The sequence below is a fragment of the Aethalodelphis obliquidens genome, unplaced genomic scaffold, assembly GCF_003676395.1.
Source record: "Aethalodelphis obliquidens isolate GAN/ISIS:26980383/991018 unplaced genomic scaffold, ASM367639v1 scaffold10, whole genome shotgun sequence".
NCBI lineage: Eukaryota > Metazoa > Chordata > Mammalia > Artiodactyla > Delphinidae > Aethalodelphis > Aethalodelphis obliquidens.
Genome location: NW_020837954.1, coordinates 12,986,955 through 13,005,020, shown reverse-complemented (window position 1 = coordinate 13,005,020; position 18,066 = coordinate 12,986,955). Strand labels below are relative to the sequence as shown.

Below are 18,066 nucleotides of genomic sequence, written 5' to 3'. Positions count from 1 at the left end.
TACAACGGACACCACAGACATACAAAGCATCATAAGAGACTACTACAAGCAGCGTTATGCCAATAAAATGGACAACGTGGAAGAAATGGAAAAATTCTTAGAAAGGTATAACCTTCCAAGACTGAACCATGAAGAAATAGAAAATATGAGCAGACCAATCACAAGTAATGAAATTGAAATTGTGATTAGAAATCTTCCAACAGGGCTTCCCTGGTGGCGCAGTGGTTGAGAGTCCGCCTGCCGATGCAGGGGACACGGGTTCGTACCCTAGTCCAGGAAGATCCCACATGCCGCGGAGAGGCTGGGCCTGTGAGCCATGGCCGCTGAGCCTGCGCGTCCGGAGCCTGTGCTCCGCAACGGGAGAGGCCACAACAGTGAGAGGCCCGTGTACCGCAAAAAAAAAAAAAAAATCTTCCAACAAACAAAAGTCCAGGACCACATGGCTTCACAGGTGAATTCTATGAAACATTTAGAGAAGAGTTAACACCCATCTTTCTCAAACTCTTCCAAAAAATTACAGAGGAAGGAATACTCCCAAACTCATTCTATAAGGCCACCATCACCCTGATACCAAAACCAGACAAAGATACTACAAAAAAAGAATATTATAGACCAATATCACTGATGAATATAGATGCAAAAATCCTCAACAAAATACTAGCAAACAGAATCCAACAACACATTAAAAGGATCATACACCATGATCAAGTGGGATTTATCCCAGGGATGCCAGGATTCTTCAGTGCACACAAATCAATCAATTTGATACACCATATTAACAAATTGAAGAACAAAAACCATATGATCATCTCAATAGATGCAGAAAAAGCTTTTGGCAAAATTCAATACCAATTTATGATAAAATAACTCTCCAGAAAGTGGGCATAGAGGGAACTTACCTCAACACAATAAAGGCCATGTATGACAAAACCACAGCAAACATCATTCTCAGTGGTGAAAATCAAAGCATTTCCTCAGATCAGGAACAAGACAAGGATGTCTACTATCGCCACTGTTATTCAACATAGTTTTTGAAGTCCTAGCCACTGCAATCAGAGAAGAAAAAGAAATAAAAGGAATCCAAATCAGAAAAGAAGAAGTAAAACTGTCACTGTTTGCAGATGACATGATACTATACATAAATAATCCTAAAGATGCCACCAGAAAACTCCTAGAGCTAATCAATGAATTTGGTAAAGTTGCAGGATACAAAATTAATGCACAGAAATCTCTTGCATTCCTATACACTAGCAATTAAAAATCAGAAAGAGAAATTAAGGAAACAATCCCATTCACCACTGTAACAAGAAGAATAAAATACCTAGGAATAAACCTACCTGAGGAGGTTAAAGACCTGTACTCAGAAAACTATAAGACACTGATGAAAGAAATCAAAGATGACACAAACAGTTGGAGAGAAAAACCATGTTCTTGGATTGGAAGAATCAATATTGTGAAAATGACTATACTACCCAAAGCAATCTACAGATTCAATGCAACCCCTATCAAATTACCAATGGCATTTTTTACAGAACTAGAACAAAAAATCTTAAAATTTGTAGGGAGACACAAAAGACCCCACATATACAAAGCAATCTTGAGGGGAAAAAATGGAGCTGGAGGTATCAGACTCCCTGACTTCAGACTATATTACAAAGCTACAGTAATCAAGACAATATGGTACTGGCACAAAAACAGAAATATAGATCAATGGAACAGGATAGAAAGCGCAGAGATAAACCCATGCACCTATAGTCAACCAACCTATGACAAAGGAGGCAGGGATATACAATGGAGAAAAGAAAGCCTCTTCATTAAATGGTGCTGGGAAAACTGGACAGCTAAATGTAAAAGAATGAAATCAGAATACTTCCTAACACCATACACAAAAATAAACTCAAAATGGATTAAAGACCTAAATGTAAGACCAGACATTATAAAACTCTTAGAGGAAAACATAGGAAGAACACTCTTTGACATAAATCACACCAAGATCTTTTTTGACCCACCTCCTAGAGTAATGGAAATAAAAACAAAAATAAACAAATGGGACCTAATGAAACTTAAAAACTTTTGCACAGCAAAGGAAACTATAAACAAAACAATAAGACAACCCTCAGAATGTGAGATATTTGCAAACCAATCAATGGACAAAGGATTAATCTCCAAAATATACAAACAACTCATGCAGCTCAGTATTAAGAAAACAACCCAATCAAAAAATGGGCAGAAGACCTAAATAGACATTTCTCCAAAGACACACAGATGGCCAAGAGGCATATGAAAAGCTGCTCAACATCACTAATTATTAGAGAAATGCAAATCACAACTACAGTGAGGTATTACCTCATCCTGGTTAGAATAGGCATCATCAGAAAATCTACAAACAACAAATTCTGGAGAGGGTGTGGAGAAAAGGGAACCCTCTTGCAGTATTGATCTGAATGTAAATTGATACAGCCACTATGGAGAACAGTATGGAGTTTCCTTAAAAAACTAAAAATAGAACTACCATATGACCCAGCAATCCCACTACTGGGCATATACCCTGAGAAAACCAAAATTCAAAAAGAGTCATGTACCAAAATGTTCATTGCAGCTCTATTTACAATAGCCCGGAGATGGAAACAACCTAAGTGCCCATCATTGGATGAATGGATAAAGAAGATGTGGCACATATATACAATGGAATATTACTCAGCCATAAAAAGAAACGAAATTGAGCTATTTGTAATGAGGTGGATAGACCTAGAGTCTGTCATACAGAGTGAAGTAAGTCAGAAAGAAAAAGACAAATACCGTATGCTAACACATATATATGGAATTTAAGAAAAAAAATGTCATGAAGAACCTAGGGGTAAAGCAGGAATAAAGACGCAGACCTCCTAGAGAACGGACTTGAGGTTATGGGGAGGGGGAAGAGTGAGCTGTGACAGGGCGAGAGAGAGTCATGGGCATATACACACTAACAAACGTAGTAAGGTAGATAGCTAGTGGGAAGCAGCCGCATGGCACAGGGATATTGGCTCGGTGCTTTGTGACAGCCTGGAGGGGTGGGATAGGGAGGGGGGGAGGGGGGGAGATGCAAGAGGGAAGACATATGGGAACATATGTTTATGTATGACTGATCAATTATACCCCAATAAAGATGTTAAAAAAAAAAAATAAAGAACTACTATATGACCCAGCGACCCCACTACTGGGCATATACTCAGAGAAAACCATAGTTCAAAAAGACACATGCACACCAATGTTCATTGCAGCACTATTTACAATAGCCAGTTCATGGAAGCAACCTAAATGCCCATGGACAGATGAATGGATAAAGAAGATGTGGTACATATATAAAATGGAATATTACTCAGCCATAAAAAGGAGTGAAATTGGGTCATTTGTAGAGACGTGGATGGATCTAGAGACCGTCATACAGAGTGAAGTAAGTCAGAAAGAGAAAAACAAATATCGTATATTAACGCATATATGTGGAATCTAGAAAAATGGCACAGATGACCGGTTTGCAAGGCAGAAATAGAGACACAGATGTAGAGGACAAACGTATGGACACCAAGGGGAGAAGCATGGGGTGGGGTGGTGGTGGTGGGATGAATTGAGAGATTGAGGTTGACATATATGCACTAATATGTATAAAATAGATAACTAATAAGAACCTGCAGTATAAAAAAATAAAATAAAATTTGAAAAAAACCTTTTATACTTATAAGACTTTAAATAAATAAATAAATAAAATTATATTTCTTTGTAAGGTAGACAGTTTCTGTAAGCTTCAGATACCTCATCTGCTCAGCAATATTGTGAGGCTTAAATATACAGAAAGTGCTTAACACAGTGCCTAGCACATCGTGTCTTATCATCATCATCTTTGTCCAGTTTTTAAAATAAACTAATGGAAAGGGCAAAATGACATTTCAAGTAATATGATAATCAAGCCAGAAGGCTAACCATTTAGCTAATGCATGGTGACTTGTAATAATGAGATGTCTTCCGTTGAGTTCATAAAGACGAACAAGTGACTAAGTTTTTAAGAGGCAGAAGTTAGGTACTGTCTCATCGAACTTTGATAGTGAAAGTCCAGAAGTAACTCCCTTCTCTTTACTGCATGTTTACCCCTGCATTTTGTTCACACCCCCATTTCAGGACTCATCACATTGTACTATGATACTTCATTATAAAGCCACCCTATCCCCTCTCTGGACCATTTACCTTCACACTCCATTCTAGCACCCACTGTAGGACCAGGCATTTGTAGACATACAATAAATGTATGTTGGATGACTATACAACAAATGAATGGTGAATGAGAAGGAATATAACATAATGAATGGGATATAATATAACAGTGGTTGGAAGTCTGAAGAACTTGAGTTCAAATCCAAGCTCCACCTCCTATAAGCAGTGTGATCTTGATCAAGTGACTTAACTCTTTAAGTTTCATGTCCTTATCTGTAAAATGGTGTTATGTACTTAATTCATAGGGTTCTTATATGATATATAGGTTTTGTAAATGTTTTTTGCATATAAAATTATCTATCAATAAGTAACTATTATTAACAGTACCATTAACTTTCTTAATGAAAATTATGAAAAATACCACAAATATCATACCATGTACATTATTTTATTACTTCTCTTTACTTTTATTGTTATTTGTCATTATGATTATTGACAGAAATGCTGGCATGATTCACTGATTGCCAGTACAGCATGACCCATTCAAACTGTGTGATAGGTTTCACTCGGACCCAACAACCTCACAGATGTGCATTCTTGCTTTGGATGGACCTGGGGTAGGAAAAGGTGAACAGAGTTAATAGCATTGTGTTCAGTTCTGCAGCCTTAAAAAACAAAGCTCTGCTTCCACCAAAGAAGGCTTTAAAATGCTTCCCAGCACATCCAGACCCTTTTAGAGCATCATTTATCCAGTCCAAGGATCCAAAAAGATGAACCATAAGGTTCAGTTTAGCAGTGGTTCTCAGACAAGCATCCATCAGGATAATTTGGAAGACTTGTTTAGACAGATTGTTGTGCTCCATCCCGAGTTTGGGGTGCTGTAGGCCTGGGGTAAAACCCCAATTTTCATTTCTACTAAGTTCTCACATGATACTGATGATGGTGGTTCAGGGACCACACTTTGAGAACCATTGAGTTCATAGATATGGTTGAGGTATGAGTAACCTGAGTCCAGAGTGGAAATATTTGCAGAAATCTTTTCACTAAGGTGAATTGCCTGATAACGCCCATGAAAATGAGGGCTTTCTGTTTTCAGCCCCAATGTTTTCAACACTGCACTGTCCTTTTTTTACTTTATAAATTTATTGGTAGGGGAAATGATTTGATGAAGATGTTTTTCAGCTTCTGTGAGCCTGATAAAATCTATAGACATTTTCTGAAAAGCCCATCTGCACATACCCAGAACCATTGCTTATAATTTCAGGAGGTTCTCAGGCACCTCCCACAACAACCCACCCACCAACCCTTAGGCATATCAGTAGAAAAACTATCCCCTAAGGCAAAGTCTTGGGTTCACTTGGATGTAACAAAAATTCCCTTCTTACACCTAAGCTTTCAGTTCACTCATTTGTAAAATAGAAATAAAAATAATAGTTCTTACCTCAAAGACTGTGAAGATTAATTGATGTAATACACTGAAGAGCCTAATTTGAAAACCAGAAACACTAAATATTACCTTTTGCTCTCTCTTTATAGTCCTGCTACAACAATCCTCATTCTTGAGGCAAGTGGACGCCTCTCCCTACTAGGGGAAAGATCAGGAAGTGTAAGAAAGAAGAGCCAGCCCAAAGAGTAATATTTCAAGACTTTACTCTGTGCCCACTGCATTCTTTTGCTAAAATCTGGTCACAGGATGCCATATCATGTTTTTTTCTGTGAGTCCCTGAGTAATGGGGTCTGGCAAGCCCAGGCCTGGCTCTATGACCTGAGAGTCTCAATTCATTTGCCTGGAAATACTCCACTTTGCAAATGTCCTATGCCTTGTCATGTCCCCATGTTAACGCCTCCTGGCAGAAAGACAGAAACATAAAGTTCTAATAGGGGTTCATTTACAGGGTAGAAGATACTGAGTTTTGAGAAATAGTGATTAAGGTCAAAGCTTGATTCTCATTGTTTCTACAAAGATAAACTACAGTGATAGGCTAATCCGCAGACATTTATTTAGCACTTACTGTGCACACTGTGTAGTAGGTGACACAAAGAGGAATAACACATGCTCCTGTTCTGTGCCAGCTCACATTCCAGCAGGGAAGATCGATACACACAAAAATAAACCAGACACAAAGAGAGCCAGAGCAAAGACGATCGAGGATCAGGCAGTGTTTCAGGAGTGCCCAAGAGGGAGAAATCAATTTTGATGGGGATCCACGGAAGTCTCTTGGGCAAGGTGGGATTTAAGCTGGACCATAAAGAGTGGGGCTGCTATCTGTGAATATGATGGAGAATGACATTCTAGGTTGTGGGAGTTGTTTGAAAAAAAACATGGACTTAGAAAAGTGTTTGGTAGAAATGGGCATGATTATGATTTAACCAGCATGAGTGTAGTTTGGCTTGGGGGTAGAGTTGTAGAATTTGAGGCTAGAAAGGTAGGTTGAAAGCATATCATGCGAAACAAACCAAAGGCCAATGAGGAGCTTTGGCTTTACTCTCTGTGCTGTGGGGAAGGGTTGAGGGTCTTTGAGTAGGGAGGCACCAGAAGCAGATACGTTTTTATTAAAAAAAAAAAATCCCTGGTGCCACTGTGAAGAACAGATGATAGAAGCAAGAAGAAAGCAAGACTTGGTGAAAGTAATGGGAACCTGAGCTAAAGCCAAAGAAGTAGCAAGAGCAGCCGGAGGGGGATGAAGGGGAGGGGCATTTGAGGGACTGTGTTCTTCCGAGGATGGTTGATGACATGCAGCAGAGGTGAGCTGGCAGGGCTCTCCTTGGCGCATCCGATCCCAGTCTGGGTTGCTGCCTAGAGCAGACCATGGACTCAGAGGAAGAGGCTGGAAAGGGGCCCAGAGGCCAGGTGGTGAGGGATAGCTCTTGGCCATCCCCAAAAGACTTTTCTCCTCCCTAGAATGCCCAGAGGGGTAGCAATTGACCATCTGCTTTGTCTGCCTGGAATATCAAAATCAGTGATTCCCAGACATGGGCCCTCAGCCTGGCAATGTCAGAAGTCCTGAAGTTCTTTTTTTTTTAACATCTTTATTGGAGTATAATTGCTTTACAATGGTGCGTCAGTTTCTGCTTTATAACAAAGTGAATCAGTTATACATATACATATGTTCCCATATCTCTTCCCTCTTGTGTCTCCCTCCCCCCCACCCTCCCTATCCCACCCCTCTAGGTGGTCACAAAGCACCGAGCTGATCTCCCTGTGCTATGTGGCTGCTTCCCACTAGCTATCTATTTTATGTTTCATAGTGTACATATGTCCATGCCTCTCTCTCACTTTGTCACAGCTTACTCTTCCCCCTCCCTGTGTCCTCAAGTCCATTCTCTAGTAGGTCTGTGTCTTTATTCCTATCTTGCCCCTAGTTTCTTCATGACCTTTTTTTTTTCTTTTTTTCAGATTCCACACATATGTGTTAGCATACGGTATTTGTTTTTCTCCTTCTGACTCACTTCACTCTGTATGACAGACTCTAGGTCCATCCACCTCACTACAAATAACAACATTTCGTTTCTTTTTATGGCTGAGTAATATTCCATTGTATATATGTGCCACATCTTCTTTATCCATTCATCTGTTCATGGACACTAACGTTGCTTCCATCTCCGGGCTATTGTAAATAGAGCTGCAATGAACATTTTGGTACATGACTCTTTTTGAATTATGGTTTTCTCAGGGTATATGCCCAGTAGTGGGATTGCTGGGTCATATGGTAGTTCTATTTTTAGTTTTTTAAGGAAACTCCATACTGTTCTCCATAGTGGCTGTATCAATTTACATTCCCAGTGATGTTGAGCATCCTTTCATGTGTTTGTTGGCAATCTGTATATCTTCTTTGGAGAAATGTCTATTTAGGTCTTCTGCCCATTTTTGGATTGGGTTGTTTGTTTTTTTGATATTGAGCTGCATGAGCTGCTTGTAAATTTTGGAGATTAATCCTTTGTCAGTTGCTTCATTTGCAAATATCTTCTCCCATTCTGAGGGTTGTGTTTTCATCTTGTTTATGGTTTCCTTTGCTGTGCAAAAGTAAGTTTCATTAGGTCACATTTGTTCATTTTTGTTTTCATTTCGATTTCTCTAGGAGGTGGGTCAAAAAGGATCTTGCTGTGATTTATGTCATAGAGTGTTCTGCCTATGTTTTCCTCTAAGAGTTTGATAGTGTCTGGCCTTACATTTAGGTCTTTAATCCATTTTGAGTTTATTTTTTTGTATGGTGTTAGAGAGTGTTCTAATTTCATACTTTTACATGTACCTGTCCAGTTTTCCCAGCACCACTTATTGAAGAAGCTGTCTTTTCTCCACTGTATATTCTTGCCTCCTTTATCAAAGATAAGGTGACCATATGTGCATGGGCTTATTTTAAAGCAACTTCTAGGTACTTTCCCAGGTGATTCTGGGAACCTAAGGTGGGTCTGAGGTGGGTCTGGGTATCCATATGTTGTAAAGCTCCCAGGTAACTCTGATGCACAACTGGATTTGGGAACTACTGTGGGATCTTACTGTTGAGCTGGGAAATTAATAGAAAACATGGGTTCAATGTACGCTTGTGCTAGTGAACACTATGATGGCTTGAAGACCTTAGGATTTGGTCCCCAACAGCATCTCAAACATAATGACCTTCATTGAGTGTCTTAGCCTCTCCTCCCTCCCCAACTCCAATCCTCAGCGAACACATCAGGAGGTGGGAGACGCTGTGTGATTGACAGGGTCCCTTGAACTTCCCAAAAGGTCACTGTGCATATACAAGTCATCACTTTCACCCTTGTCCTTGGCTGTGTCGCAGGAGCACCACGAGAGGGTCTCATCATAGGTGTTTTGAGACTTTAGAAAACAGGTTACATAAAAATACTATCCATTTTCTGCCAGGCTTGTACAATATTCATAGCACTTTTACTACTATTATTGTTTTTATTTCTCAGAAAAACCATGCAGTACAAAGTTAAGGTGGGTGTTAAAAACATCCCTTCTACACACGGGGCTCCATGGGATTCAGTGACTCGTGCAAGGTCAGACAACCAGAGCTGGCCCTGAATCCGCCATCCTCCCGAGCTCCAGTTCTGCTTCTGTGCCAGAATGGAGAAGGGTAACATAAAGGCATTTTTCTCTCCTTGTAAAAGGGAAAAGAATGGGGGGAGGGGAAATTATTTAAACACACCTCACTCATACTGCAATCACTGCATTGTTTTTCCTGTTGAAAGACCCTGTTGGTTTTTAAATCCCTTTAAACCTACCCGACACCTGTATGGCCCAGATCCAAGAATTATTACCGAACCCCTCACTTTTTATATTTAACCACATAGGAGTTTCTGTGATGGTATCTGGCTCTTATTTCAGTTGAAAATTTCAGAGCTTCCAGAATTTTTCTTCTTCCATCAAAGCTATAAGCATGCAATGCTCAGACCTGATTTTATTTTTTTATTAAGCAGAGAATGGTTCCCACGTTTACTTCTCCTGCTGGATAAAAATAGCATCATGGCACTACCCTGTATTGTTCCTCTGTGAAGATTCCCTCCGAAGTATTGACCAAAAGAGAGGCCAGGGGAAGGATAGGGGAGGTCTCCGTCAGCAACTTACAGTTTGTGAGATGACCTCTCTTCAGGGCAAGAACTGAGGCTGACAGCAAAATGAGAACTTTCCAGCAAATTCATTGTAACAAAGCATAATGTGAGCTCACTAGGCACAAAAATAGGCAAAAAGAAAGTGACTACCACATAAGACCTAATTAAATACTTTGATATCAGGAGCAGAGCAGGGAGGGGTGGAAAATCAAATCAGACCAAAGTGAAGGACCCAAATTCAAATGGAAAGAAGAAATATTTTTCTCTCTCTTTCTTCCTCCCTTTCTGTGTGTGTGTATGTCTCTCTCCCTGTCTCTTTTCTGTCTCTGTCTCTCACCTTTTCTTCCTTTGCCATTGAAGGAAGAATAAGATTCAGGAACAATGGGTTGAAAATTCTTCAGCCAATAGTCCAGTGACTTACTACTGTTTATAATGCACAGAATGTCACAGGCTGTTTTGCAGCCTTCCCAAGTTGGTTTGTTAATAACAGGAAGCTAGCACTTCTCAGTACAGTGGATCAGCTACACGTGAAAATAAATGCAAAAAACCTGGAGGGGAATAGCAGCAGACCGAGAGTAGCCTTGATTTAATTTAACATTTGGGGGTCCACACACAAATGAGCATTTTAGTAGGCTTCATGGTGGAAGTTGCTGTCATTTGTAAAATATTCTGGCCAATTAGCTAATAGTGTGCTTGGATTTCTCCTGTTTTGATACAGTAATACTAAGTACATTGTGAAGCCCAATTATACAAATCATCCCCATATGCCATACCAGTCTTTCTTTATGAACTGTGTTTATAAATCCTGTGTGAGGAAATGTGTACTTCAGCAATTTAGACCATGTGTAAAAACATAGCCAATGGGATTGTCAAGAAAACAAGTTCCAGCCTAGGAAATCCTAATGTGTTCCGCTGGAATAACAGGAGGGTGCCGGGGAGTGCAACGCTCTGCTTAAATACATATTGCTTTATAGTGTTTAACCGACTTAGGGGCTTACGCTTCCCTTTCTGTTATTTTATTCTTCTTTTCTTTTAGGATCCAACCTTGGAGTTTCTGAGAAAATTTGGGGTTGGTCTTCTCTCGGGCACAATAGCCTCAGTCATTAACATCCCTTTTGATGTTGCCAAAAGTAGGATTCAAGGGCCTCAGCCAGTTCCTGGAGAGATCAAGTACAGAACCTGTTTTAAAACAATGGCCACGGTCTATCAGGAAGAAGGGTAACACATTCTTATTTTAATAAATGTGCAAGACTGAAGCATTGCTAAAACCATATTGTACTTCCATTTTGATGAGAGCCATTAAGCCCTCCTGAATTGGGTGTGTGTCTGAGAAGCTATAGGGAATAGATGAGAAACTTTGCGAGATAACACAGTAATGAGATGTTGGCAAAACCTTCTTACGCCATCAAGAAACATAAGCCACGATCATTCAATATACTGTATGTTTGTCCTAGAATGCCAAGGTGAACTTTTTTTTTTTTCCCCAAGGTGAACTCCTTGCTTGTCGGTTTGCACAGTATGCTATTGCATATAATATGCCCTGTTCCCACGTGGGCAGGAGAGTAATTGTCTTCTGACTATACATCTAATCAAAATGTCACCTAATTATATTCTCCTGAGAGAATTAAACAGAATTCTGTGAAGGTAGTTTTCTTTTAAGAATTTAAAGTATGTGCCTTTTTCTACTTTTTTTTTTTTTTTTAAGTCTTACTTTCGTCTCTTCATCCCTCCTCAGCAGGTCTTATTCTCAAGTAAGCAAGTAGTATTTTATTATTTTGATCTAAACTGCATCGTATTTCCTTCTGTGAGGACTGCATTTATGGTCTTTTAAACTCAATTCCAAGAGTCATTTTGTCCATATACACAGCTGTCTTGAAAGTAAGGCCTGTCTGGATAACAAAAACCATCTCGCTGATGAAAGTCCTATTTGCGATGGGACAAGATCAGCATAGCTTGGGTATTAAAGGATTAATTCTTTCCTCTCATCCAATTTGCTGCAGAGAATACTTAGCCCGATACTGTCTGTTTTGGGATTTGAAAATTTTTCTCAAATGACTTTTCTGGGTAAATGCTGGGTCAGCATCTCAGTAAAGCTGAGGTACAACTGCATTTTGTTTTCAGAATAAGAATGTTGCTCTTTCCCTTCCGGTTCTAGCATTTTAGCTTTGTATAAAGGCCTGCTTCCCAAGATTATGAGGCTTGGACCAGGTAATAATGTTTTCATTACTTATATCCTTCCTTCCTTATTTCTCTAGTATCCCTTTTATCTTATTTGTGTCTATCTGTAACACAACTAAAGTTTGTCACACTGTGAAACATGGAAACCTTAAGGATAAAAAGTTGTCTGGGAGTATTCAAGACACTAAAGGCGTCCATTAGAAACATTCTGCTTTTGTTTATAAGGTACTATTTGTGGCCTTACTGGAGGCTAATAGAAGCCAAAGCCCACCTTAAGTCAATCGGAAAGGATGCACAGCCAGTCGGAGTTTGAGTCGCTTCTGGCTGAAAGGGAGGATTTTTTACTGACTGAGGGACCAGCCCAATAAAACTTTCCCTGTGCTTCTAGTTCATTCTTGCTCCTGCCTCAGCTTCGCTTCAGAAGGAGAAAAGGAGGACAGCTAGTCTCCATGAACAGCCAGTGCAACTCTCCCCACTGTCGCCTCTGGGAAGCAAGAATGGAGAAGCTGCAGCCTGGCGCTCACCTTCCTAGCTCCTGTCAGCATGATGGTGGAGGCTCCTGGCTCGGGGCCTTACCTCAGGATGCCAGCCCACAAAAAGCCGGCTGTCATTCCCACAGGGAGAGTCAGCTGCCTCTGTGTAAACAGATAAGAAAGCAACTGCTGCAGACTCAACCACCTGGGCAAATAGTCTTGGATTATAAGCAAGCTTGTGAATAAGTACAGAAGTATGCACTAGACCACACGTATTATTTTACCAGGCTACACTCACCTTCTTAGACATCCTGGAAATCTTCCCCAGAACTGGCCCCTACTCCTCCCCTTTCTCCCTTTCCCAATCCTCCCTCTGAACACTGATGTCCCCTTCCCCTGCCACACTCACACACATGCACATTTACCTTTAAATCTCAGCCCAGTGAACGAGCATTTCTGCCAACGTGAGATACAGAAAGCAGTCTGTAAATTGAAGCTCGTGAACAGTTCATACTTTTGTATATTTTGAAAACGCTTCCACAGTTCCCAGTCCATCTGTCCCAGCCTTTTAGGCATTTAAGCATGGATTTTTGCTTCACATTTGAGATTCAGACCTGCCTTCTATTTGTTATTGGCCCGTGTGTCAACACGACCCCAATGACAAAGAATATTGGTGATTTTGTGCCACTCTCTCTTCAAGAATGTGGTGTTTTTCCTTCACCACACAGTATAAACCTGCTAGTAGACCTAGTATTAGAGAAAATCATAGGACTGGCCCTAATCCAGCTTTCTCAGGACGGGATGGGCCTGAAAAGGGAGAGCGATCAGGGAGAGTTTAGCTAAAACGGTAATTGACTGGAACCTTAATCCAAAACTCTTAAATAATCTGACCCCAGGTTTTGTTAGAGGCTTGCAAATGTTTGGTTGGCTTTTTAAGTGTTTTTTGCATGAGGTGTCCTGAGTTGCTGTGGTGTTAAATCCAATGAAAGGTGTTCTTGTGAACATACTGTCCAGGCGAAACAAAATTGTGAATAACTGGAAATCTCATTCAAGGACATGGCCTCCACTCTCATCCCAAACATACAGGTCCTAGCAACCTCAAAGGAAAGAAAGGTGTAGAGAGAAAGGTAGGACTTGTGAGTTAAGGATAAGATTTTTTTTCGAGAGAGAAAGAGGAACAGCGAGAGACAGTAAAAAAGAAAAGAAGGGTGAACCTGGCATTTTCATCCTTCGTTCTAGAGTAGCATCCCTTTTTTTTTTTTTTTTTTGCGGTACGCAGGCCTCTCACCGCTGTGGCCTCTCCCGTTGCAGAGCACAGGCTCCAGACACGCAGGCTCAGCGGCCATGGCTCACGGGCCCAGCTGCTCCGCGGCATGTGGGATCTTCCCGGACCGGGGCACGAACCCGCGTCCCCTGCATCGGCAGGCAGACTCTCAACCACTGCTCCACCAGGGAAGCCCCCATCTTATTTTTATAACAGCCTTAGCAGCTCTACGTGTCTAATGATCAGGACCTCCCATGAAAGAAGAATCTTGAAGTCTGTGGTTTAAACTCCAAATATCACTAGGCTGCAAACTAACCCGATTCTGCGTGTTCTTGTCTTATATGGTGAACAGTTAATAAGAGTAAACAGAGCAATTACATACATATTAACAACCCTCCGTAGTGCATCCCTTTTTGTTTGCCAGAGCCAATAGGGCTACAGCAGCTGAGAGGGGGCTATTAGAGTATCTTCAGGGGTTAAAAATGAAAATTACAGGCAGAGAATTATCTTTGGTATAAGGTTACACAAACATGTGCGGCCTGTAGATTAAAAAAATATATATATGGTAGTGTGTACAAAATAAGATCAAAATCAAGTTCTGTTTCTTTCTGTCAGAAGCCAGTCTTCTGTTCATGCAGCCAAGTCTTCTCTAAGTTGTACTCTGGATATCTGTCCACATTTTTTTAAATTGGGCTTTACAATGTTGTGTTAGTTTCTGCCGTTTGTCCACACTTTGATTTTGTAATATTGTTCACATAGACATGAAAGGATAGAGAATATCTTAAAGGGCACAGGATATGTGCTATTTACTGCATCAGACAGAACACAGAATCATCCACATGCAAATGCTTCTCCCGATGTCTAAGTATTCAGCAGCCTCAGTGCTTGTTTTCCGTATCATAGTCCTATTGACATATTACATAGCAAGCCCCTTTGCAGCCAGTTATATAACTCTTCTCTTCCAAGATAAATGATGGTCTTATGACACTCAACCCCGACTACCAAATTTTCAAGTGCAATCCGTATATATCTGAGGCAGATGAAAGGAATGAAGGCAACAAAAATCTGAGGCAACAAAAGGAGGTTGAAAGCTAGCTAAGTTTTGAAATACAGATTTTCAAAGTACTCAGAAGCTATTTTTCACATTGTAATCCGGTTTGAAAGCTGTAAGAGAAAACCAGGCTCACCCATCCAGCACCATCTTAGAGATTTCCTTCTTGAATGCAACGACAACAATGCTAATTATAAACTGAAAAAGATAAATCCTTTGCCTACATATGACAAATCTGAAGGTTTCAGTTTGCGGGAAAGCCACATGCCCTTACATGACTAAATGTGTCTGTATTTACTTACTTTTAAAAATTAAAAGTGCCTGAAAAAGAATCTGATGAGAAATGATGAAAGTTACAGAAACTCATGGGGAAAAAATGTAGTTAGAGACTCAAGATGGTCTTGATTTCGCTCTGAGAATTTTCCACAGTAGTTTTCTGTGTGTTGGAGCTTGAGAACTGATGATTCTGAATGGCTTCTGCCTGATAGGCTGCATCGGACTCCAGGGATTCAGAAACCCAGTGGGAAAGACAGCACGATTTCACAGGACTTGGGATAAAAACCAGCTCTTTTCTTTTCTAGGTGGTGCAGTGATGCTGCTGGTTTATGAATACACCTATTCATGGCTTCAGGAGAACTGGTGATTGCCTACAGAGTATTTTTTCCCCCTTGTGATAATGGATATTCATTATACAGCACCATGAGAAGAAGAGAATATCGATCAGCTGAGCTGATACAATGATAAATTATAATTATACAACTATACATAATTATAGAGGGCAAAACAGTTTGTTCAAGAACAAAACCTATTTTGATACTTCAAAAATTATCTCTAGACAATTAGAAACTGTCGTTTTGGTCAAATCCATAAAACTGTGAGAAGAAAATTACTACTATGAAGCAATGAGGTATATAAACTGAATATAGAAAAACAGCATGAAATCAGATATACTTCCTAAAAGCAATATAAATTTTATGACCTATGTTCCTCTTACAAGGCTTCACAAGGAAAATTCATTGTGTTGATGATTATTTTCTCCCAAAAGGTCAAGAAGTGCTTAAAAGGGAAAAAAAATTAAGCCAAAATGTAAACAGTTTTTATAAGGAATTAAATTCTTCCATAAGTGGTATTTAATGATATACAAGGAAGATATTTCTAAAGTGTATCAAAATGACCTTTTAAAATTTTATTTTAAAATGTGAGTTTGTTTGTTTCTTTTAGTAATAATACTCATCTCAGCTATATTTTCCTAAATCTACTTTATATTTTTCACTGTTGGTTAATACTTTAAAATCATGATATTTGAAGTCTTTTATGACAAATACAAAACATGAAATTATATTAAACTACTTTCCCTTTGAAAACAAGTTTTAATGCTGAAATATTTTCATGCTAAATCACAAATTCGAACCACTCCTTGGGCCCGTTTGTGCTATCTGTATTTGCATCAAATACCTTTGTTCAGAACTCTTACCTATGCCATTCTTAAAAATGATGTTGAGAATAAAACTAAATTTCTAGATTATTAGTTTTAAGTGACGGTTTCAGGTGTGAAGTCGACTAACTGCAGTGTTAGAATATGTATTATGAAGGGGAAAATGTTTCAAAGGAGAAGTACATTCTTAGCATTTCCAAAGATTCCTGTACTAACATGCACTCCAAAAATTATCTCCTTGGCATTGATATAACCAAACTTAATTTTATATACGCATCCTGAAACGATGCTGCTTTGGTAGCTCGAGTCAACAAAAATATCTGCATGTTCTAGATGGCACCCGCTCTTAACCACTACAAGATATTCCTACCATGAAGCTGTGTCACTAAAACATTTTGAAAATAAAAAATGAAAGATAACATAGTAATTATTACTCTTTATTAATTTAGAGCATTTAAAGTATAAAAATAAAGGCTTTTTGACATACTGTATATACATACACAGCCTTCGGTTGTACATCCTTTCCAACGTGTTTTTTTAATTTATATTTCAGCCGAGTATTTAATGAGGGTCGTTAAAAGTAGGACAAAACAAGAGAAATAAGAATGTGTCTGTTGTCCAACTGCATTCTATCCTTCAGGTAATACTCTTGCCTTCTGTGAAAGAGAGCACTGCCTGCATAGAGGCCATGAAATTGAACCTTTAACCTCTCCATGTGGATGGGATGGAAAAGGATCTCTGAAGAGTGCATTTGCCAGGTTAAAAACAACACTTTTACCCCCTAAGAATCAGAGGAAGTATGTCAACAGTAACCAATAATAATAATGTTTTAAAAATCAAACCACCCCATATCCCATCCCACTTTCCTTCTCTCGTTTTTAAAAGTAGCTTTCAATCATAATGTGCTTTAAATAGCCAATTGTATTTGGGCTTTCTCTTTTTCAATTTACTCCATGTGAATTCACTGTTGCTAAGAAAAAACCTAGGGTAAAAAGAAAAGGAAAACTTTCATACTATTAATATTAGATTTTTAACGATACAAGAACCGGAAAAAATATATAAATAGCATAATAACAAGAGATTTCTTAATTTAGATAAAGAAAATAACATTTAGTTATGTTTCCATACAAACAATTGATATTTTTTAAAGACTCCTAATAGCCGCCTAAAAACATCTGATAAGGAATAATTCTGTACCTTATGTCAGTTTTTCTGCATGGCAGGAGAGTCCCTGTACAGTGTGGTTTTAAAGTCTCCACCAAAATATTGGACTGGTATTTTGTTCCATTCGGTTTATAGTCTATTTTCTCACCAGACTGGGAACTCCAGATGTCAATAGGAGCTTTACAAGATCAAAGGAAGACTACGGCCCTGAGAGTTCATCTGCTTCTTCTGCTTATTCTTCTCCTGAAGTTATAATCCTGTTTGCAGCACTGAATTTCGGTTGCTTTAGAAATAAATGCAGTTCAAAGCTCTCTATGAGATATCTCCTGCTTGAAAAAAGCAGTTCCTCGAACATAGCTTGTGTGTCAGAAATCTGCTTACTGTTTATATCCTGGTGATTTGAAAACCTAGCTAATCTAGCCATCTGAGTTTTAGATGAGGCCATGAAACCGATGTGACAGAACTGGATTGCCATGTGGGCTGTGCACAGCACAGACCAGAAGAAATCAAAATCACCTAACGAATGCATCTTTAACATCCATATCTAGTGATGTGCCCTGTTAGTTATTGCACAGAATTAATACCAAAAAACACGCAATATATTAATTTTCCAATAGATGAATTGTACCAATGTTTTAAAAACGTATTTTCGAGCCTATATTGCCAAGCAGGAAGAACTTTCTAAACAGAAGCAATTAAAACTGTAGAATTTTGCCCAAGAAAATGAACTGTTTTAAAATACAACACATAATCACAT

At 39.2% G+C, this 18,066-nt stretch overlaps 2 protein-coding genes across 3 annotated transcripts in view; one reads left to right on the top strand and one right to left on the bottom strand.

Annotated features, from left to right (window-relative positions):
* The window catches only part of SLC25A21 (solute carrier family 25 member 21), a 508,996-nt gene extending 491,354 nt beyond the window's left edge, over positions 1-17,642 (top strand). The window contains exons 8-10 of one of the 2 annotated variants that reach the window (XM_027111096.1): positions 10,781-10,962; positions 11,900-11,952; positions 15,292-17,642. In XM_027111096.1, the coding sequence (XP_026966897.1) occupies positions 10,781-10,962; positions 11,900-11,952; positions 15,292-15,353 (297 nt within the window). In that variant the 3' untranslated portion in view covers positions 15,354-17,642. The remainder of the gene's footprint in view (positions 1-10,780; positions 10,963-11,899; positions 11,953-15,291) is intronic. The other variant, XM_027111095.1, reaches the window with a different exon arrangement.
* PAX9 (paired box 9) overlaps positions 16,569-18,066 on the bottom strand; it is a 17,386-nt gene continuing 15,888 nt past the window's right edge. Inside the window, exon 4 of the mRNA XM_027111093.1 lies at positions 16,569-18,066. This exon is cut by the window's right edge and continues 1,704 nt beyond it. The gene's annotated coding sequence lies outside the window, so the exon portion shown is untranslated.